At 43.9% G+C, this 22,574-nt stretch overlaps 1 protein-coding gene across 1 annotated transcript in view; it reads right to left on the bottom strand.

Annotated features, from left to right (window-relative positions):
- The window catches only part of AK8 (adenylate kinase 8), a 191,367-nt gene that overhangs the window by 101,272 nt on the left and 67,521 nt on the right, over positions 1-22,574 (bottom strand). Inside the window, exons 6-8 of the mRNA XM_068248926.1 lie at positions 5,956-6,037; positions 5,784-5,855; positions 1,867-2,067 (exon numbers count right to left, since the gene is read on the bottom strand). Of these exons, the coding sequence (XP_068105027.1) occupies positions 1,867-2,067; positions 5,784-5,855; positions 5,956-6,037 (355 nt within the window). The remainder of the gene's footprint in view (positions 1-1,866; positions 2,068-5,783; positions 5,856-5,955; positions 6,038-22,574) is intronic.

Raw genomic sequence — 22,574 nt, forward strand, 5'->3', positions numbered from 1 at the left:
AGATCAGCTGGACAGCCAGGCAACTAGTATCGTGTAAAGGAAATAAATATGGCAGCCTCTATATACCTCTCACTTTATGCTCCCTAAAAAACTGTCATTGTATTATTACATAAAGCCAAATTCAAGAAAGAAAAACATTTCAGTTTGGATATTAGATGGAGTTAGAATCTTATGGGGAGGAATTATTACGGTTTGTGTCACCTTTGGGGACAGCTCTGTGGAACTGTAGGTAGGACTGAGGTGGACTGAGGGCATGGAAAAAGGACCGGAAAAGGCTCTATGGGATCCAAAGCATTCCCTTTACATGGGTGATTATGGTTTAACTGTTTTTTTTCAAGGTCGCTTCAATATTGCTTTAAAGAGTAACTGTCAGGCTGCAAAAGCTAATTTAAACCTCTATTCTCCTGTGTTAAACATTTTAGAAGGAAGCCAAAAAGGCAATACTGAAGTTAAAAATCTCTCTTACTTTGATGTTTGCTGAACAGCAAGCCTCTATATTCCCAAGCTCCTAAGGAGGCTGGCAGGCCGCATAACAGATACTGCAAAGCATTCTGGGGCTGCTTCTTCTCCCCACTGCACTCCCTTGGTCCTCCCCTTCATTTCCCTATCCCGTCCTAAGGCTGCTTTCACAGTGAGAAGTTACAGGCTCATGTTACAGCAGCTTGTATCTTTAAGCCCAGCTCACAACACTGAAAAATCAATGTGCTGTTCACAGGGCACATGTTCCGTTAGAGTATACTGCAGGAGTCTGCTATTGTTCCTAGCCACATGGCTAATTAATATTCACTGCACAGTAGTGTTGTCCAGATCATGAACCATTAGGATCTTTGATCCTGATCTTTTTTTTGAGTGGAATCATCAGGAAGCAGGGTAAGCGAGGATATTACATCACAATTGGCTTCATACAAGACAGACAAAGATGGAACCTGCCATGAGCTGTCAGGAGCATCATTCTCTGCAAATACTATATAAAAATTCTGTGAAATCCAAACGTGGACAGTGAAATGCATATGTAATGTAAGTACAGCCTATATTTAGCTACTGATATATGTGTTTTTTTTCCTCTGAGACCTTATACCTAACAGCTCCTCTTTAAGTGTGCTTAAAACATATTAAAATGTGACCGATTGATAATAACGCATTATTGATTTTTCCATAATTTTGTACCATGTGTGTCACCCCCATTATTGCTGTGCCTATACTGGCGTGCATGGACCAACGAGAATCGCAGTGATGTACTTCCTGCTCAGCGGGGGGTACGTCAGTAGCCAGGCGGGTGGACCTAGGTATATGACCCTGCCGCCGCACAGTGGCACAGTGGCATATGAAGCCTAATTTCTGCTGTGCAATGCCATTCTGTACAATAAAAAAATGCCATTTCCATCGAATTAGGAAACTAGGAAAAAGGATAAAAAGAAATAAACAACGCAAATCACAATCACTGAGTGTTTTTTCTTGTTGGGGGGGGGGGGGGGGGGGTGTGAGTGATTTTCAGTGTTTTTGAAGCAATTTTCTATTTCACCACTTGAGGACCACAGGCTTAGAACCCCCGCCCAACCCCCCAGCCCCCCCCCCCCCCTTCCGCCCTAGCGATTGTATGGCGATTGCGATTTGCGGTTGTTTTTTTTTTGTTGCTGTTCTGGGTAGTGCAGCAATTGAAAAGCAATTTTGCAGCAATCCTATACTTTGTATTGCAACAAAATATTTTGTAGGTATGATACCAAATTCATCAGGTTACCAATTAACAACTTTTTTGCAAAACTTTTTGTGCATAAAATAATGTTTTATTAGTAACCTGTATCTGGACTGGAACTTTAAGTGTTAACTGTTCAACAATTCAAATAAAAAATGTGATCACAAATCTACCTTGTGAAAAGACATCTAAGCATGGCTGGTCAGCATTGAGCTTCTTGTATATCTTGGGGAAAGTTCGCAGAATTCCTGGGATGTTTCTATGGTATTCCAGCAGTCTTTGTCCAGTTACCTCCTCTGAGATGCCTTCTGGTTCCACCAAGGCTTTCTGTACTTCTGGGTCATCCGGCCAATCAAAAGTGGTGTGGTACACCTCTGAGGAACATGCACACAAGCTTTCCATTAGGCAGGGGTGGAGCTATAATCACGTCATCAAGTCATGCAGCTGCTCTGTGGCCCAGCACATAGGGCCCTGGAGAGTGTGTACAGGATTAATCCCTGAAACAATGTATGCTTTTTGGTAGCCAGAAGCAGAATTACAGATCCTGGAGCAGAAATGAGCGTGGCCTTAAAATATGCACACACAAGGCTGTTTGTGTGTATGTGTATGTGTGTGTGTGTGTGTGTGTGGGGGGGGGGGGGGGAATCGGGATTAAAGTGGTATAAAACCCTGACATAATATTCAATAAAAACACGGTTTCCTACTTTTTATATGCCATACGGTTATCATATTTGCTTTTGTGCATAAGAAGTATTATTCATTTAGAAATTATATGTTCCCAAAGTACACTTTTTTTTCCTCTTAGAGCTGACTTTGCATTTTATTTATAACTGCTTTATTCATGTTCTAACAAGCAGAAATGCTTTCTGATTGTCTTACTTTGTTCAGCAGGGCCTGCAGTGTCAGAGAAGTGTTTAATTACATTCCTCACGTGATATAATTAAATACAAGATAACATTATCTGCACTTCACAGTCGTCCAGCTTTGCTGGCAGGGAACTTCTAAATCCTGTGTGTAACCCTTTGAATGCTGTTCTAGTAAAAAAAAAATGCTGGTTGTATATAATATGCTGTAAATAATCTATTAGAACAAAGAAGAAATGCTGGGTTTCATGACACTTTAATTTTATTCATCTGATTGGATTGGTTGGGAGATTTGTATTCATTAGTGGTCTAAAGCGATCATTTCCGATCGTTCTTAAAAGATCGTTCAGCAAATTGTATCCTTAGTGGTCGCCTTTAGGATAAGTACTGGAGATGAAGACAGGGTTAGGTACTAGGCGTTAGGGTTAGGTACTGGAGGAAAAGTTAGGGGATAGGTACTGGAGGGGAAGTTAGGGTTAGGTACCTGGAGTGGAGGTTAGAGTTAGGTCCTACAGGGGAGGGGACGTTAAAGTTAGGTACCAGCAGGCTGGATTTCTGGAGAGGCCACAAAGGTCCGGGCCTTAGGCGGCTACAGCCCAAGGGCGCACCCTGACATGAAATAGGGGTTGCTACATATGAAAGAGGAGGCTGCAAATGAACATGTGAAAAGGGAAGCTGATGTACAAGAGAATTGTAAATGAAAGATGGGGCTGCAGTATATGGATGTTACGCATGGGAGAGGGGGCTGCACATGGAATAAGAGGGGCACTGCTCCATTTGGAAAGGGAGCCCCAACATACTTGGCCTAGGGGGTGGAAAAAGTATAAATCCAGCCTTGGGTAACAGGAGAAAAAGGTTAGTTATCAGGAGCTGAGTTTAGGGTTAGGTATCAGGAGATGAGGTCAGGGTTAGGTTGCTGGAGTAAGGGGTTATGGTTAGGCTTGTGGTTGTTACAGTTAAATACCGATGATCGTAGTGACCTAATTACGATTACGCAAGATTTCACGTAATTTGCAAAATTACGATTATGGCCATAAACGAAATTTCGCAAATTTTCTGAAATTACGTGAAAGTTCGCGTTTATGGGGAATTTCGTAATTCGGATCGTTTTTCGTAATTACGGTCATTTACGCAAAACAAAAAAAATCAGAATTTTGGAAATTCGTCCGTTCTCGAAATTGTGTTCCAGTCTAGAGCCTCCTGATACATTTAAAACGACAGCACTTGCAGGTACCTTTGCATTATCAGATACTGCATGGCCCAAAACCAAGTTTCTCAGCATGCATGACCACTAAGTGCACCTTGACAAAGAGCACCTGTCTTAGAAATGGCTGCAGGTAGAGCCTCCTGATACATTTAAAACAACAACACATGCAGGGACTTTTGCATTATCAGATATTAGATAGCAAGGAAATGAACAGCGCTACTTAAAAACAGATGAGTGCCAACCTGCAAAAGAATGCAAGCCCCACTTATGGGATAAAATACACACCGAGCATACACATGACCTGTCTACCACTGGAGGATGTTGGTTTCCTGTAACAGCTTGCATGCAACTTGTTAAGTACTCGTCCCTCCCACTGCGAAGAAGTCAATCCTCCATGGGAGGGGACCTAACACTAACTAAATCCTACCTATGCATATGCATAGCCTGGGCACGCTACCAAGTAAAATTGAAAATTGCGCAAAAAGTGGGATCAGCGCATCACCAGGCCGCCTCCGAATGGCCTCCGATCAGAGATGCGCTGAGCCCCCCCAGAGACTGCAAATGCACCTTGAACCCAAACAGAGGCTCTGCATATACACCAAAAGCAAAGCTGTTAAGTGGGAGCGGCTGACCAAAAATGAATTAAATTAGTACATAGCAAGGAAATGAACAGCGCTACTTAAAAACAGATGAGTGCCTCCCTGCAAAAGTGTGCAAGCCCCACTGATGGGATAAAATACACACCGAGCATACACATGACCTGTCTACCACTGGAGGATGTTGGTTTCCTGTAACAGCTTGCATGCAACTTGTTAAGTACTCGTCCCTCCCACTGCGAAGAAGTCAATCCTCCATGGGAGGGGACCTAACACTAACTAAATCCTACCTATGCATATGCATAGCCTGGGCGCGCTACCAAGTAAAATTGAAAATTGATCCCACTTTTTGCGCAATTTTCAATTTTACTTGGTAGCGCGCCCAGGCTATGCATATGCATAGGTAGGATTTTGTTAGTGTTAGGTCCCCTCCCATGGAGGATTGACTTCTTCGCAGTGGGAGGGACGAGTACTTAACAAGTTGCATGCAAGCTGTTACAGGAAACCAACATCCTCCAGTGGTAGACAGGTCATGTGTATGCTCGGTGTGTATTTTATCCCATAAGTGGGGCTTGCACTCTTTTGCAGGTTGGCACTCATCTGTTTTTAAGTAGCGCTGTTCATTTCCTTGCTATGTACTAATTTAATTCATTTTTGGTCAGCCGCTCCCACTTAACAGCTTTGCTTTTGGTGTATATGCAGAGCCTCTGTTTGGGTTCAAGGTGCATTTGCAGTCTCTGGGGGGGCTCAGCGCATCTCTGATCGGAGGCCATTCTGAGGCGGCCTGGTGATGCGCTGATCCCACTTTTTGCGCATTATCAGATATTGCAAGGCCCAAAACCAAGTCTCTCAGCATGCATGACTGCTAAGTGCACCTGTCTTAGAAGTGGCTGCAGATAGAGCCTCCTGATACATTTAAAGCGACAGCATGTGCAGGGGCCTTTGCATTATCAGTAATTGCAATCAATGAGTGACTTTCCTGAGTTTAGTCATTATATAAATGTGCATAATTACTATTAGAAACAAAATTACGTCCATTTTTGTAAGTGAAATAACTTTGTTTCTATAGAAAACATGAAATTATGAAATTTCGCGCTAAACACGAATTTGCGCCGAAATGCGTCTTTACAAAACCGAAATTTCGCTTATGAAATTCAGAATTACGGTTTGTATGGCAAATACAAAATTACGAATTTGTGTCGTAGGGGCAAAATTTGTGTCCGGGGGGGGAATTATGGTTTTTAACCAGTAGGGAATATTGTAACCAGAGGGGATGTTAAAATGTAGTACCAAGATGAAAGGTTAGCATCATTAAGGCATAAATATTCAGGTAATGGGTGAACTTATGTCCTCCACTGCTCTCCAGACTGGGACAAGGTTAGTAAATCATTCCTAATACATAACTTGTAAAACATTTGTGTTACCTCCAGTGGTGGGGTCGACCCTCTTTCCCATGTTCCTCTCAATCAGGACAATATCTGGAGCCTCCAGCACCACTAAAAGCAATAAAGGAGAAATCATTAATGCATTTCCCAGGATTTGAGAAGAAGAAGTGAAGAGACGTTATAAAAGTGGACATTCGGTAGAGTAACTCACCGACATGGTCAGGGCAGGAGCCATTCATCTGCAGCAATAAGCCCTGATCTCTTGTTCGGGGAAATCCCTCCAGGACCCAACCCTAAAATCACCAAGAAACACAGAGGTTGTAGGGTTTATGTGCATCCCAAATATTTTAATTCAAAGGGAAATGCCACTTCTGATGAGACAAACATCATCCTTTGCCCACCACATGTCAGCCATGTTACCCCCACAGCGAATGCGTTTCGGGACCAACAGACCCTTATTCATTCCGGTGAAGCTCCTGTTGGTCTGAAACAAGTTAGCTGACTGGGGTGACATGGCTTTCTGTTTCTGTATCAACCTCTAAAAATTAAGATTCTATAGGCAATCTGTAACTCTGGGTATTTTCAGTCCTACCCCATAGAGACACATTAACCCATGCCATGCACTGATGAGGACCAACCAGTCTGAAACAGTCTGTATGTACATTTAGTTCGCTGACACGACATTGCATTCCAGCAGTTCTGGAGGTGTGTTTAGCTATCTGGGACAACAAAGGGATGATTTGCATATTCGGCAGTGATGCATTGTGGGACATCTCATATACTCACTGTAACCGAAAAAATCGCAAATAACTTTTGCTTTAAGGAGGCAAATATCTGTTTTGAATATACATCATGTGAGCGTGAACATCATTATACTGAGATTCTAGTCAGTGGCTTAATGGAGCTGTTGACAATGACATACATTGCTCTCTCAAACTAATTACTTGTTTATGTAGCAGCAAAGAGGGAGTTTGTAATCTGTCTGTACTTCAGACTACTGTTGCACAGAAGTATAGAACTAAATCAAAAAGATCATTTTTAATAAAACTAATAAAAACTAACTAAAATTTCAGTAACTACTCTTAGATCCATAAGAACATTTGAAAGCATTTCCAAGTATTACCTATGTGTAAAAACATGGTCCGTGCGAATGAGAAAAAATATGTTTACAATAGGTTACAATTTGTGTTTAGAGTTTTTGCTCTTTCGCATAGAATTTTCACTGTCATGTGACAGAGCATGCTCAGTAAAAATTTTTTTCCTATTTATAAAAAAAAATAAAAAATGTTCATGCACTACATTAACGTAATTTCGTGTAAATTTCGGGATTTTAACATTGGAATTCTCTGAAATCTCATGCAAAGTCTGGAATTGGAATTCAGTGAACTCCGTTCGCTCATCCTTACTACAGTATAATTTTGTTATGGTAAACTTAAATATACTATAGTAAAACTTCAAAAACAGTAAGGGCCTGTTTCTGCCGAATTTGCAGAGTTTCGCCGCAGGCAAATCACGCGGGGAAACTCTTCCATAGGGTATAATGGCTAGCGATTCGCCAGACATTACCCTCCAAAATGGTGCGGGAGGCTGCGAATCCCATAGCCCTGCATGGCACGGCTGATGAGATTCGTCTCAGTATCCGCACACCAGGAAGTGACGTTGTGCATCTCGCAGACGCGTGCATCACAAGCGGAAAAAGTAAATGTTCAGATCCCGGCCTAGTACCATTCTAAGTGTAGAGGTGTATTGATTGGTATAGTAAAATTAGATATAATAGAGCTTCATTTGTAAAAAAAATCTGTTTTTTTTTGGCCCCTGCAGTATTCCATTTTATCTAGAACCACCCCTGAGTGTCAGGCCACCCCTGTCCCTCCCACAATCCTCTGCAATGCAGAAATCCCCAATGTAGCATGCGCCAATGTGACATCATCAATAGAGCCTTGAGGAGTGCATAAAGTATCTGTATCAGAAAAAGGAGAGAGAAGAGAGCGCCTCTATGGTGCAATACCCTTAATTCTGTTTGCAAATTGCAAAAGAAATGCACGTACAAGATCGCATAAATTTGCACGCATACCTCACATGCTCAATGTTCCACCGTGGCCAGCGGAGGGACATCAACAAGCAGTGGCGTAGCTAAGGAGCTGTGAGACCCGACGCAAGTTTTACAATGGGGCCACCCAACCACTCTATACATAACAATTGATATGGTGCACCAAAACCTGCCAATGGCAACTACAGTGTCAGAGGTGCAAGAAGGGGATGGGGAACAGTTTGTTATTGAGTATCACTATTCAAAGTATCTATAGAAGTGATTATTATGAGCACAGGACCAATAGAAAGCTAATACTGTAGTTGAGGGAGGGCCCTTCAGGGCTCCTTTGGCCCAAGGGCCCCGATGCGGTTGCAACCTCTGCAACCCCTATTGCTACGCCCCTGTCAACAAGGGTCCGGTGTAGGTCTGGAGTCCAGGAAAGCTCCGTGTGCCGGGTGATAACGTGTTGAATGCATCATCATTATCACCCGACACACGGAGCTTGCCTGGACTCCAGACCTACCACGGACCCTTGTTGATGTCCCCCACTGGCCACGGTCGACGTCTTAGGAGTGGAACATTGAGCAATTGAAGTTTGCTTGCAAATGTATGCGATCTTGTACATGCATTTCTTTTGCAATTTGCAAACAGAATTAAGGGTATTGCACCATAGAGGCGCTCTCTTCTCTCTCCTTTTTCTTATACGGTCACTTGTTAAATCCCACCACTGAGAGAACTGCCCTGGATGCTACCTTTCCTCCTTTCATTGTCTGACACTGACATTGGAGAACTGATTCACTTTGGGCATAATACCCTTTAGTCTTGGTTGTAACACACAGAGCGCATATATTTGTCTATTGACTACACGAAGTATACCTGAGATGGGGGAACACGTTCTGTTTTACTTACCTTAGGCTTCCTCCAGGCCCCATAGCCTTACAGTTTCCTTGATTTCTTCCTGATCCGCTCAACTGCGCCGCTGTTCCCCTCCAAAAGCTAACCCACAGCACCAATCGCAGGCTACTGCATTTGTGCAGCCCCAGCTGCCTAACCCCTCAATCGCGCTCCCATGGATGGGACTTACCGAGGGGCAAAGCGGAGCGGACCAGGAGGAAACTGATGGACTTGTGAGGCTATGGGGGTTGGAAGAAGCTCTAGGTAAGTAAAACACAACCCCCTCATTACTATAACTATGGGTATTTCAGTTTGGGAAATAGATGGAAAATGGACTTTATCTAAACGTTTGCCTTAAATTATTAGTGTAGACACATTTAAGTCCTTTTACAATATTTGTTTATAGATTATTCAGTTTGTCCACTGGAACATTTTTCCTCTCCCTGATTTACATTCTGAAATGTATTACTGGTGGCCACATCTTTAGTCCTGCCAGGTGATCTGTACGGAATGTTCCTTACTGAGAGTTCTATGCACAGAGGGAGATACTGCTTGCTTGGCAGTTGGAAAAAAGCCATAATTTCCAACAACACAACGAGGTTCACAGACAGTAAACTATCAGGACCATGGTCATGACATCAAACTGTGGGAGGGGTTTTAGAGGGAGATACTGCTTACTTGGCAGGTGGTAAAAGAAATTATTTCCCACAATGCATCGAGGTTCACAGACAGCAAACTGTCAGGAGGACCATGGTCATGACATCATACTGTGGGAGGGGTCATGACATCACACTGTTTGCCTTAAATAATGAGTGTAGACACATTTAAATCCTTATACGCGCCTGAATTCCGAGTTCTGCTTTAAGTTACCAAAGTTTCTAATGCGCAATAATCTCCATTTCCCCCCGGAGATGCGCCGCTGCTTACGGGGTACACCTAAGCTGAACTTCCTCAGCTAGAAAAATCAAAAAACCAACACAGTTTTCCAGGATAAACAGAGACGCGCGGAGCGGGCGCTACGGCAATTACAGAGGAAGTGAGGCGCAATTTGCTTTAAGGGAACACAACCTGGCTCTCCGAGATCTCATGCATATTAAACGCCCTGCGTAGCTCCTAGTGATTATATCTTTTTTTTGGTATGTATGTATATATTTTAGATATTTCCCGGTTTCTTGGATACACAAGCGTGCAAATAAAGAGCGAATCAATCAATTTTTTAATTAGAATATATTATGTGGCGTCTTGACACATCACAGCCGAGCGCTGATTCCACCACGGAGCAGCGCGCTTTGTTGGGAACAGGTTAATTGATATTCTGATGCGCTTTACTCCTCTGGCTGGCGCTGGCTCCATACCCCCAGTGGTTTGCTTCTGTTTTATCCCACATCAAAAAAGCTTATGCTAGGGGCACCCTCAGCAGAGCTGCGAGCTGGAGGCCTGAACAGCTGCACCGAGCCTCGCGATCACAGGAGGGACAAGCTTCCAGCAGATGTCACAGATAAAATGAAATCTGAACCTTATAAATATATATGTGGACAGTCACAGGGCAGGGGGAGGCTGGGGATGTGTACAGAAGCCAGACAACACAAGCCGGAGTTACAGAGATGACATACAAGCCGACTTTTCTTCCGCGCTCAGATTCTCCTGCAACCCTAACAAGGAGCAGGAAATTGTATTCGGGTGCCTTTCATGGGGTTTTTACGCTTTAATGTGTTGCTATACTTTTACTTAGAGTGTATCTGAACTTAGGAACACTTCTGCAAACAGAATTTATGGGTGAGTTTCTTTCGCAAACACACACAATTCCACATGCGCCATCTGTTTCTACGTCTTGTTTTGGGGAGAAAGTAACTTTTTTGACTTTTCCACTTTTGATTGTCTACAGTGAAGGGCTGTGAATTTCCACAGTGCAGACTCACTGCTTGAACTTGCCCGCCCTTCTAGTGTAAACATTTTCGTTCTCTGGGGAGCTCTGGGGCAGAGATAACTCTTTAGTATCTGAAGCAAAACTCAAATGTTACTTAGAAACAGGAGAGTCTTCTAGAAACTAGGTTCTCAACGTGTGGTACGTGTACCCTAGGGGGTACTTCTGATGGTTCCAGGGGGTACTTGAGCTTGATATACTTAAAGGGAACTCTGAGAGGGATATGGATGTTTCCTCTTAAACAATACCAGTTGCTTGGCAGTCCTGCTGATCTCATTGACCAAAGTAGTGGCTTAATCACACACCTGAAACAAGCATGCAGCTAATCCAGTCTGACTTGAGTCAGAGCAGATGATCTGTATGCTTGTTGAGGGGCTGTGGCTACAAGTATTAGAGACACAGGCAACTGGTATTATTTTAAGAGGAAAAAATCCATATCCTTCTCAGTTTAGGTTCAGGTTTAGGTTCCCTTCAACCACGGATAACAAATTTCGAGTTTTAGAAAATGATAAATCTTATTTAATCAACACCAAATTAGTGTTTTAGCTAAGTAAAAGCAATAGTAAAAGCAACAGAAAATTGTTTACAACCAATTATCATGTACTGCGAGTAAATATATTTTTGTCAAGGTGTACTTGTGATAATGTTTACTATGCTAGGGGGTACTTGGTGAGTACAAGTTTTTAAAAGGGGTACATGCCAATAAAATGTTGAGAAGCACTACTCTAGAAGCTACATGCAGCGTCTCGCACAATTCAATCGACCATTGCACTTGCTCAATCGCCAGCAATCGATGGTGAATGCATTGAAATGAACGTTTCCATTAACCTCAATGTGGGGTTCGGTCGATCCCGGTGGTAAACAATGAGGATGGATCCTAGTAGACATGCATCTGAACCAGCCCTAAGGTGTAGTGGTAGTAGGAAGGTTAGTGTTAGGTGTAACAGTAGTAGGAGGGTTAGTGTTAGGTGTAACAGTAGTAGGAGGGTTAGTGTTAGGTGTAACAGTAGTAGGAGGGTTAGTGTTAGGTGTAGCAGTACTTAGTAGGAGGGTTAGTGTTAGGTGTAGCTGTAGTAGGAGGGGGATAGTGTTAGGTGAAGCGGTAGCAGGAGGATTAGTGTTAGGTGTAGCGGTAGTAGGAGGGTTAGTGTTAGGGGAAGAAGAAGTAAGAGGATTAGTGTGAGAGGAAGGATTAAATTAAGAGAGGAGTTTGAGGCGAGCTTTACCTTTTAAATGGTATAATACTGATGATATATAATTTACTGATATTATACTATCGGCTCGCTCCAAACTCTTTGGCGTCCAAACTAAATCTATGGAATCATTAAGATCCCTGACAACTCCGCGCAAAGTACGGCAATCACTTGACTTCCCATTTGCGTCAGTGGTGTAAGATCGTGTGACGTCGCGGGGAGGAAGAGGAATCGCTGATCGCTTGTTGTCAAGAGGACATCGCTGGACCTGTTGAGTGGTGAGTGTTCAGCTTTAGGTGTAGCGGTAGTAGGAGGGATAGTGTTAGGTGTACAGGTAGTAGGAGGGTTAGTGTTAGGTGTAACGGTATTAGGAGGGATAGCGTTAGGTGTAGCGGTAGCAGAGGGATAGTGTTAGATGTAGCAGTAGTAGGAGGGATAGTGTAAGGTGTAGCTGTAGTAGGAGGAACAGTGTTAGATGTAGCAGTAGTAGGAGGAATAGTGTCAGGTGTAGCGGTAGCAGAGTGATAGTGTTAGATGTAGCAGTAGTAGGAGGGTTAGTGTTAGGTGTAGCGGTAGTAGGAGGGATAGTGGTAGGTGTAGCTGTAGCAGAGGGATAGTGTTACATGTAGTGGTAGTAGGTGGGATAGTGTTAGGTGTAGCGGTAGTAGGAGGGATAGTGTTAGGTACAGCGGTAGCAGAGGGATCATTTTAGGTGTAGCGGTAGTAGGAGGGATAGTGTTAGGTGTAGCGGTAGCAGAGGGATAGTGTTAGGTGTAGCGGTAGCAGAGGGATAGTGTTAGGTGTAACGGTAGTAGGATGTATAGTGTTAGATGTAGTGGTGGTAAGAAGGTTAGTGTTAGGTGTAGCAGTACTTAGTTGGAGGGTTAGTGTTAGGTGAAGCGGTAGTAGGAGGGTTGGTGTTAGGTGTAGCGGTAGTAGAAAGGTTAGTGTTAGGAGAAGAAGGAGTAGAAGGATTAAGGTGAGAGAAAGGATTAAATTAAGAGAGGAGTTTGAGGCGAGCTTTACCTTTTAAATGGTATAATACTGATGATATATAATTTACCGATATTATACTATCGGCTCGCACCAAACTCTTTGGCGTCCAAACTAAATCTATGCGTGCAGCATAAACAAACCCAGGACAAGTCTGTAGATCACACCTGTCATCCTTAGTCAGTAGGCCTAGTAGGCAGAGAAGTGTAACATATGTGTGTAAATACGGCGATCATTCGTCATCTCAGGTACTCAGAAATTCTGACTTCCTGTAGAGATGACACCAGGTGAGATCTGACGGCTGTACGGCTCCTGCCGAGAAATCCGCAGCTAGAACACACACATATTCCACATCAATAAACCAGCATGGAGTTTTGGACAAGTCTGTACTCAAAACCAAACACAACATTTTCAGGGCTCAGTCTACACAAGCCAACAATACTAGTTAAAGCTGAAGACCTCGTTTTTAATAAAACATTATGCAATAAAAACAGGAAAGTTTTTTAGGTTTTAATTACACGCAAAAGTGAAGCGAAAATAAACATAGAATATAATGAATTGTATGTGTAGTACGGATAATGAATAGAACATTAGTAGCAAAGAAAAAAGTCTCTTGTTTTAGAATGTACCACCCAAAGAAAGCCTAATTGGTGGCGGAAAAAAACATGGTATAGATTATTTCGTTGTGATAAGTAGTGATAAAGTTATTGGGCAATGAATGGGAGGAGCGCTGAAATGTGAAAATTCCTCTAGTCCATAAGGTGAAAAATACCCGCGGGCTGAAATGGTTAAAGGGAACCCGAGGTGATATGGAGGCTGCCATATTTATTTCCTTGTAAACAATGCCAGTTGCCTAGCAGTCCTGTTGATCTTCTGGAATACACAGTGTCAGAGTCAGAACCCTGGAACAAAAATATGGCTAATCCAGTAAAACCTGAGTCAGATGGATCAGAGTACCTGATCTGCATATGTTTGTTCAGGGTCTATGGCTAAAAGCATTAGAGTCACAGGATCAGAAGGACAGCTAGGCAACTGGTATTGCTTAAAAGGAAATAAATATGGCAGCCTCCATATCGCTCTCCAGTTCAATCACTGTCATTCGTGTAACAGCAGCAGAATAAAATAAAACCGTAGTTTAGACAAATAGCATTTTCGTTACAAAAGTGAGAAAACACTGCTTACCCTATTGACCTTTTATTGCTGGTTTATGAGTGCTTTAGACTGTTATCACATTCAAAATAAATAGTGTAAAAAAATAAATAAAAAATTGTCATTTTTATTCATTAGGTTATTTACATTTAAAGTGTACCAGAGATGAAGCAACCTGTTATAATGAATACTGTACACAAGTAGGGACATGAGAACAGACACCCTGCTGTCTGTTTCATTCTGATCTGCCCTGTGAGCTTGTTATCCCCTCTGTAAAAAACACTGACTGAGCTCTCAGTCTGCTGCTTTATCAGGAAGCTCTATAGCAGTGAGAGCAGTCTGCTGAAGCCCCGCCCCCTCTCTGCCTGTGTTCTCCCTATCTGTGAGAGCAGTCTGCTAAAGCCCCGCCCCATCTCTGCTTGTGTTCTCCCTATCTGTGAGAGCAGTCTGCTGAAGACCCACCCCCCTCTCTGCCTGTGTTCTCCCTATCTGTGAGAGCAGTCTGCTCAAGCTCCGCCCCCTCTCTGCCTGTGTTCTCCCTATCTGTGAGAGCAGTCTGCTCAAGCCCGCCCCCTCTCTGCCTGTGTTCTCCCTATCTGTGAGAGCAGTCTGCTCAAGCCCGCCCCCTCTCAGCCTGTGTTCTCCCTATCTGTGAGAGCAGTCTGCTCAAGCCCGCCCCCTCTCTGCCTGTGTTCTCCCTATCTGTGAGAGCAGTCTGCTCAAGCCCACCCCCTCTCTGCCTGTGTTCTCCCTATCTATGCACAGAATGGCATCACAGAGAGCAGTGCCTGTGAAGAGAAAAGTAGCTCAGTAAACATAGATTTATTTATCTACCCAGCTTATTAGTGTCCAGGCTTGAGTTATCTTATCTTTCCCCATGTGAGCCAGGAACATACTGTACATGGACACTGCTCTACTGCTCTGAAGACTGTACACAGATCAAATGCAGCAGCAGCTGTGCTTGTCTTTGGTTTTACAGGAATAAGTAAAAGTAGATGCTTGTGTCTATATGTCTGCAGGTTTTTTACCATATATATATATATATATATATATATATATATATATATATATATATATATATATATATATATATATATATATATATGTCCCTGCATACATTAATTGATGGAGAACTTTACACACAGTGCCACTGACCCGGAAGCAGATGGCGGCCATCTTGGATTTTAGACAGGATAAAAATTAAAAATGAAGAATGTAATGAGCACAGGAGAGCAACAAAAATTACAGGAACAGCCTGTATTTGGCTTACACTTTTGGGGGGTATGTTTATTTTAAAAGTACCCGTTCATCTCAGGTTTCCTTTAAGTCCCTCTTTAAGCCCTTTGGGACCGGCTGCCTACCCCCCCTTAAGGACCAGGCATTTTACATGCAGGGGGGGCACGTTTGGGGGGTCAGGAAGCCGGATCCCTGCTGGGGTTTGCTGGGCTGTGTGTCCCCCCCTGCCTCCAGATATCCCCCCTTTCGCCAGCAGCCTTTACTCCCCTCCCAGGCTCCAGCAATAAGCAGCTGTAGACACCTCCGCTATCGCTGGCTTTCCGGCTCGTACTGACGCTAAGTGCCGGGTCCAGGCTTGATGACGTCATCAAGCCGGGACCCGGCCCTTAGAATCAATACAGCAGGGATGCCGGCCAGAGCGAAGGGGAGCGCTGATCGTCGGGGGAACGGCTGGAAGGTGAGTGGATCCTCTTCTTTCCCCCCTACCACCGCAGCTCTGTAAGTGATCACTATGATCCACCGGCGATCATAGTGATCACGTGATCAGAAGCCATACGCAATGGCTGCTGATCACTGAGGGGAGATGTCAGCTGTCATACGACAGCTTAATCTCCCCTTCTCAGTGCACACAATCGTGTCGGGATGGTTCGTTAGGGCGGACGTTGAATCAACGTCCAGTCAGGGCAGTAGCACCACCTGCTGGACGTATATTCAAACTATGGCGGTGCCCAAAAGGTTAATAAATGTTGCTTTTAGTATATGACAACTCATGGTCTCTCAGCATGACTGCTGACACTGGCTGGGATATCCACTTCTTCTCTACCTCCTGACAAGACATCTTAGCCATGACTTCACTGTGCCACAACCCCTTGCAGTATGAACGTGATTGTGAACAAACAAGCAGAAGCCCCGCCCACAGAGCCCACTATTAACTCTTTCAGATCACTAGGCAATTTTGTTACCCCCTTTTTTTTGTGTACTTTTAGCTGCAGAAGCCACGTTTTGGACACGAAAAAGTAAAATCTGGTTATTATGCTTAGGCTCAGTTCACATTTGTTTTAGAAAACGTATCTGTGGCTCAGTTTTGGGGCCCGGACCAAAATCGGAGCCACTGATACAAATGTTAAAAATAAGGACCGTCTTCACTCTCTTCAAAAATGGATCCACGGGTGATCCTGGGGATTCGCTTTTGAAAACTGGATGCAGGGTCCGGATTTGCAGGGTTTTCACGGACCCCGGATACACGCAGGAGTAGTGAAAACCTATGTAAAAACGGATCTCCCTCTACATAGATATCTTTGGTCACAGAAACGGATACGTTTCCAGTGTCCCAGCCCTGTCTGTGGTTGGGGAGGGGGCCGCCATGCTGGAGGGGGTAGCAGGCAGGAAGCGGGGCAGTGGGCACAGTGGCGGGAGGGCATCAATTTTTGCAGCGAGCGGGGAACTCACTCATTTCCTTGCGTTCCACCGCTCGCCGTGTGTCACTTCCTGCAATGCTGCCCTCTGTACTTCATTGGATGGCATTGCAGGAAGTGACGCGGCGAGCGGTGGAACGCAAGGAAGCGAGTGAGTTCCCCGCTCGCTGCAGAATTGATTGTAAAAGAAACTAGCTGGAGGGGTGGGGAAGGGGGCTCCCAGGTGAGGGAGGGAGGGTCTGACCCCCCTCCTCGCCGCTGTGCACGCTGCACCCCTTCCTGCCTGCTACCCCCTCCAGCATGGCAGCCCTCCCACCCACGGCCAATGAACGGACTGGAAACGTGCTGTAAAAGTGCAGCACAGATCCATTTTCTTCTCCCTTCTGTTTCGGTTTTTAAAAACCGGAGCCCAGACCGCGGATTGCGTTCTGCAACCACATGTAGTGTGGACCGAGCCTTAAATAGTTATGCCATGAGTTGTGTTTTTAAGAAGATAACAGAAACATTTTTTTACATGAAGTACTGTGGTTGTTTAAATCTTCCACAAACCATCACCATACAGGCGATGTCATTGATGCTGGATATACCCCATACTTGGCTCTGAAGAGGTTGAAGTGGAAGGAACTAAATACAGAACTTCCTCTTTGCTTTAAAAGACTAACCACAGCATCAAAACCTTTATAGGAAAAAAATGTCTTTGTTACACTTTATGGAAATCTTAAAAAAAAAACCCGAAGTTTTAACTGGGTTTCACGTTTGCATGGAGCAATGAAAGGGTTAAGGCTCAGTGTTTACTGTATAGGGAGAGCTGCCTTGGCAGAGCTCTCCTGCAGTCTATTCACAGTTGCTAAAAAAGAACTAACTAGACACTTTGATAAACAAACTCAGAAGGAAGAGAAGTGAATTTCTTCAGCAACTATACTGTATATGGAATATAAACATTTAATTTCATGTTGTGCAAAAGTTTGAGTCCACTTTAAAGGAAAGCTGAATAAAATAAAAAAAAAGTTTCACTAACTTGGGGCTTCTGCCAGCCCCCTGCAGCCACTCTGTGCTCACGACATTACCAAACAATCCTCCGTTCCCCAGCCGGGGCTCACTTTCAGTTCTGGCAGTCGCCGTCCACTGCCCCTGTGCAGCTTTGGTTGTGTGCGTCTTCGATTGCGCTCCCATCGCCGGGAGAGTCCTGCGCAGGCGCAGTAAACATTTTCTTGTCCTGCACATACGAGGATGCATGTGGCCAGGGCTGTGCAGGCACAGTGGACTTTGACTTACCATTCGGTGTGAGCGAAAGTGAGCTGGGGCGGAGTAACGGAGGATCATAACGACGTGGGCACAGGGCGGCTGCAGGGGGCTGGCAGAAGCCCAAGGTAAGTGAAACTTTTTTTTTTCTTTATCTTCAGGTCCACTTTAAAGAGACACTAAAGCGGAAAATAAATTATGATATAATGATTTGTATGTATAGTACAGCTAAGAAATAAAACATTAGGAGCAGAGACATAAGTCTAATATTGTTTCCAGTACAGGAAGAGTTAAGAAACTCCAGTAGTTATCTATGCAAAAGAGCCATTGAGTTCCACGACTTTCAAAGTCGCAGAGGGCTCTGTCTTCTGAGGCTTGTTATTTCAACTGTCAGTCGTATTGTTTTTTCTTCAGCAAATGTTCACTGGGCTGCTCTGTAAAATCATTTAGAATGCTGAGTAGTGTGTAAACTGCAAATATTAGAGAATGATGCAATGTTATAAAAAACACTATATAACGGAAAATAAAAAAAATATGAGAATTTTTTCTTTGCTTGTAATGTTCTAGTAATTATCCCTACTACACAACCAATTCATTTTATAATTTTTTTTTCCGCTTCAGTTTCTCTTTAATGGGGCACAGCATCATAAGCACGTAGACCCCACCCCTTCCCCAATAAACTGAAGAACCATCCAACTTTTTCTCATCTCAAAAAAAGGTACTTCCAATTCAGGGCTCTCCTTTAACAAACAGAGAAAAATGAAGAATGCCCATTAAACAGATCACTGCCAGAAAAGCACATCATAAAAAAGTGAAGCTGAGCTTTAAATAAGCCCGGCTTGAGTCCCTTTAGATATAACTACATGATAAAGTTGGCCTCGATGATAATACATCTCTGAAATCATGATGCTTAAGACTTGACAACACCGGCACAAACTGCTGCCAGAGGTGATCATAAATCAGCATGGGCCTTAGTGTTTTTAATGGCTAAGCTAGTGTGTAAATCGTTTACAGCAATAATGCACGCCGAACTGACAAGATCCATCAGGGGATGACAAGCTAAGTGCCGTCATAAGCAGTCTTCGCAGCGCAGGAGTTGCACATCCCTTCCGCAAAGCGCCTAAGCTGACACGTTATCCTTTCTCTGAAACGGGCAAATGGAAGAGGCAGCCCTCCCGAGGCCCCCGTCCAAGTTGTCTCTGGTGAGGTGCTCGGGATTTGGTGGGACATAACCTGTTCTGTATGAGCCCCGAAGGGAAGACATGTCATCAGATCTGCCTGCTCAATCCTTGTTTCCAGAACAATGCCAGCTATAAGTTTTTTTTTCCTTCTGAGCAATAATACCTGGCGGCCTGCTCCGTAGCACGCAATGCCACATTTAGAGGAGATTTAACGCACTGCAGGCGGTCTCTGTAGGCCCGTTGATCAGGAAAAAGTGCTCTCCTCCGAGGGCAGGTTTGACATCTTTAAACCTGGGAGTGTCAGAACTGCTCTGCCCTTCTGCAGTGAACGTGGCGGAACAAAGCAATTAATGATATTGCTACGACACGGTACACGGACATAAAACACGCAGCTGCCAAGGCTGGCCAGCATATATTTATAATATGTCTGCATTTTATTGGTACAAAGAATGGAGGGATGGGGTGCAGCAGTTGCTGAAGTGGCGGCATATATTGGACTGAAATCCTTACCGTGAAACTAAACCCAGAACTTCCTCTCTGATCTAAAAGATTAGCCTGAACATGATAACCTTTATGAGAAAAGAAATTCTATATGACAATTTATGGTAACCCTAAAACAAATGAAGTTTTAACTTGGTTTCACTTTCCAGGGAGCACTGAAAGGCTTAAAGGAACCCTGAGCAGTGGATTAAAGGATACCCGAAGTGACATGTGACATGATGAGATAGACATGGGTATGTACAGTGCCAAGCACACAAATAACTATGCTGTGTTCCTTTTTTTCTTTCTCTGCCTGAAAGAGTTAAATATCAGGTATTTAAGTGGCTGATTCAGTCCTGACTCAGACAGTGTGACCCTCACTGATGATAAATTACCCTTTTTATCTATTTCTTGCTCTCAGAAGCCATTTTCTGCTATGAAAGTGTTTTATAGTTGGAATTTCTTATCAGTGCTGGTCACACTGTAGTCACTTCCTGTCTCAGTCAGGACTGAGTCAGCCACTAGCATACCTGATATTTAACTCTTTCAGGCAGAGAAAGAAAAAAAGGAACACAGCCTAGTTATTTGTGTGCTAGGCACTGTACATACACATGTCTACATTATCATGTCACAGGTCACTTCGGGTATCCTTTAACCACTTCGCATCTAGACCTTTTTTCCCACATATGGACCAGAGCAGTTTTGACAGTTTAGCTATGTCCTTATTTAATCAGAAATAAGTTTATCCCTACTTATGACACAGAAATGAAATATATATTGTTTTTTTTCAAGACAAACTAGGCTTTCATTGTATGCCATTTTTTTCCCTCGAACAATTTTGTTTTCTATGAATTGTAATGGGAAAACAAAGAAAAAAGATAGAAAAAAACATTTCTCAGTTTTACCAATTCCAGTTTAAAAATAAAAAGTGCTACTGTAGATAAAAAACACAAATTTTGTTTGGTTATTCTTACTGCTTATCACAAAACTTAGATTATGTTCCGGTCATAATTTATGGTGAAGATATTTGATTCTGAAATAATGCTTCAGAGCGTATTTTTCACTATGAAATGAGAAAATAAAAGTATTTTTAATAGTAAAAATGAATCTCATTAGCTCAGGAAACATATATTCCCATTCACCAATTAGTGCTGCATCAGATAGTGCCAGAAATGTGCACAGGAGCAAGCCCAATCCTGCACAGCACTGCTTCTGCTACAAGACGTATATCTACTGACTTGTGCCTTAGGTGAAGTCACAGAGGACATATATCTACTGACTTGTGGATAAAGTGGTTAAAGAGAACCTGTAACAAAAAAAAGTTCCCCTGGGGGGTACTCACCTCGGTAGGGGGAAGCCTCAGGGTTCCAAAGAGGCTTCCCCCTCCGCTGCTGCTTCAGGCAATCCAGCGCTAGCTCCCGCGAAGTCTCCTGCAATCCATGCTCAACAAGCCTGACAAGGCTTTCTATATTTACCTTTCCTGGCTCCAGCGGGGGCGCTGTTGCGGCTCCCAGCACGGAGATCGGCGAAAATAGACGACCTCCGTTGTGTCCGTTCTACTACGCAGGCGCAGGAGACTTGCGCCTGCGCAGTAGAGCGGACCGACAGTGATCGGCTGTATACGCCTATCTCTGAGCGGAGAGCCGATACTGCGCCTGCACTGAAGCCGGGAAGGTAAATATGTACATCCCCGCCATTCGGAGGGCCAGAGCGAGACCACCGTGGGACACAGGAGGACAGGGGAAACCTCGATAGGATACAGAGGCTTCCCTTTACCGAGGTGAGTACCCCCCAGGGGAACGTTTTGTCGTTACAGGTTTTCTTTAAAATGAAATTGGTACTTACCTGGGGCTTCCTCCAGCCCACCATAGGCCGCAAGGTTCCCCCGACGTACTCCTGGCTCCTCTCCGGGTCCTGCTGGTGGTTCCTTTACCGCCGGAGTGTTGGCCGAACACTTCCTGGACCAGGACACTCCACATCATCACGCCGGCCATTACGCTTCATCCCGACGGCCAGAGTGACAGTCCTGGGCATGCGCGGTTTAGAGCTAGAAAACCTTGTGATGTCCTGGTCCAGGAAGTGTTGGGCAGAAAGTTGCCGGTAAAGGAGCCTTCAGCGGGACCCGGAGAGAAGCCAGGAGGACGCCGGGGGACCTTGCGGCCTACGGTGGGTTGGAGGAAGCCCCAGGTAAGTACAAATTTTATTTTAATCCACTACTCAGGGTCCCTTTAAGCCGCAGTGTTTATTGTATGGGGAGAGCTGCCTTGGCAGAGCTCTCCTGCAGTCTATTCCCGGCTGCTGATAAGAACTAATTAGACAGATTGATCTGGCTAAACAAACACAGAAGACAGAGCAATAAACTTCTTCAGCAACTATGTGTGGAATAAAGATTTTTCATTGTGTGCTGTGCGAGAGTTCAGGTCTGCTTTAAAGTGAACCTGTGCCGAACGTTTATGAGGTGAGTCTCAGGCCTAAGCTGTACAGGGCACTTGGCCCTTCCTCCCTCACTAAGGTGCTCCCATTGAAGTCTCACTCCATAAGACATTGACACAAGAATTTTTTTCTACATCCTCTCTAACAGATTGATATACCTAGGTTGGTTGACTAGATGTCCTCCAGATTGGGGACAAGCCTTCTTTTATCATGTGGTTTCCTCCATCCTCCAAGCATTCCGCAAATTTGTTAAAATGTTCTCTTTCCACAGAATGATGAACACTGTTGACCGTTTGACTAATTACATATGATATTTACTGAGCCTTTGGCCAGTCTCTATTCATTCGCATGACATTACGTAATTACGATATCAGTAATTGTAAAATCAAGTAGTAGGCATGGCAACACTGTCTTATATTCCACCCGAATACCGACACCACAATGGCCAGCGGCTAGGCTAGCGGTTGATTATTTACAACAGTGATAACTAATACGTTTTTGTAAAGTTTCAAATTCAAAAGAAACAGAAAAGTCAAACCGAAAGTAGAAAATGCAAGATTTTTGAGCTTCTCAAGTCTCGCGGACAGTTGGATCATCGGAGAAGTATGACAAGACATACACCTAAATGTGTGTGTTTTTTTTCTACGGACATTGCTTA

This window comes from Hyperolius riggenbachi, chromosome 8 (genome assembly GCF_040937935.1).
Source record: "Hyperolius riggenbachi isolate aHypRig1 chromosome 8, aHypRig1.pri, whole genome shotgun sequence".
In the NCBI taxonomy this organism is placed as follows: domain Eukaryota; kingdom Metazoa; phylum Chordata; class Amphibia; order Anura; family Hyperoliidae; genus Hyperolius; species Hyperolius riggenbachi.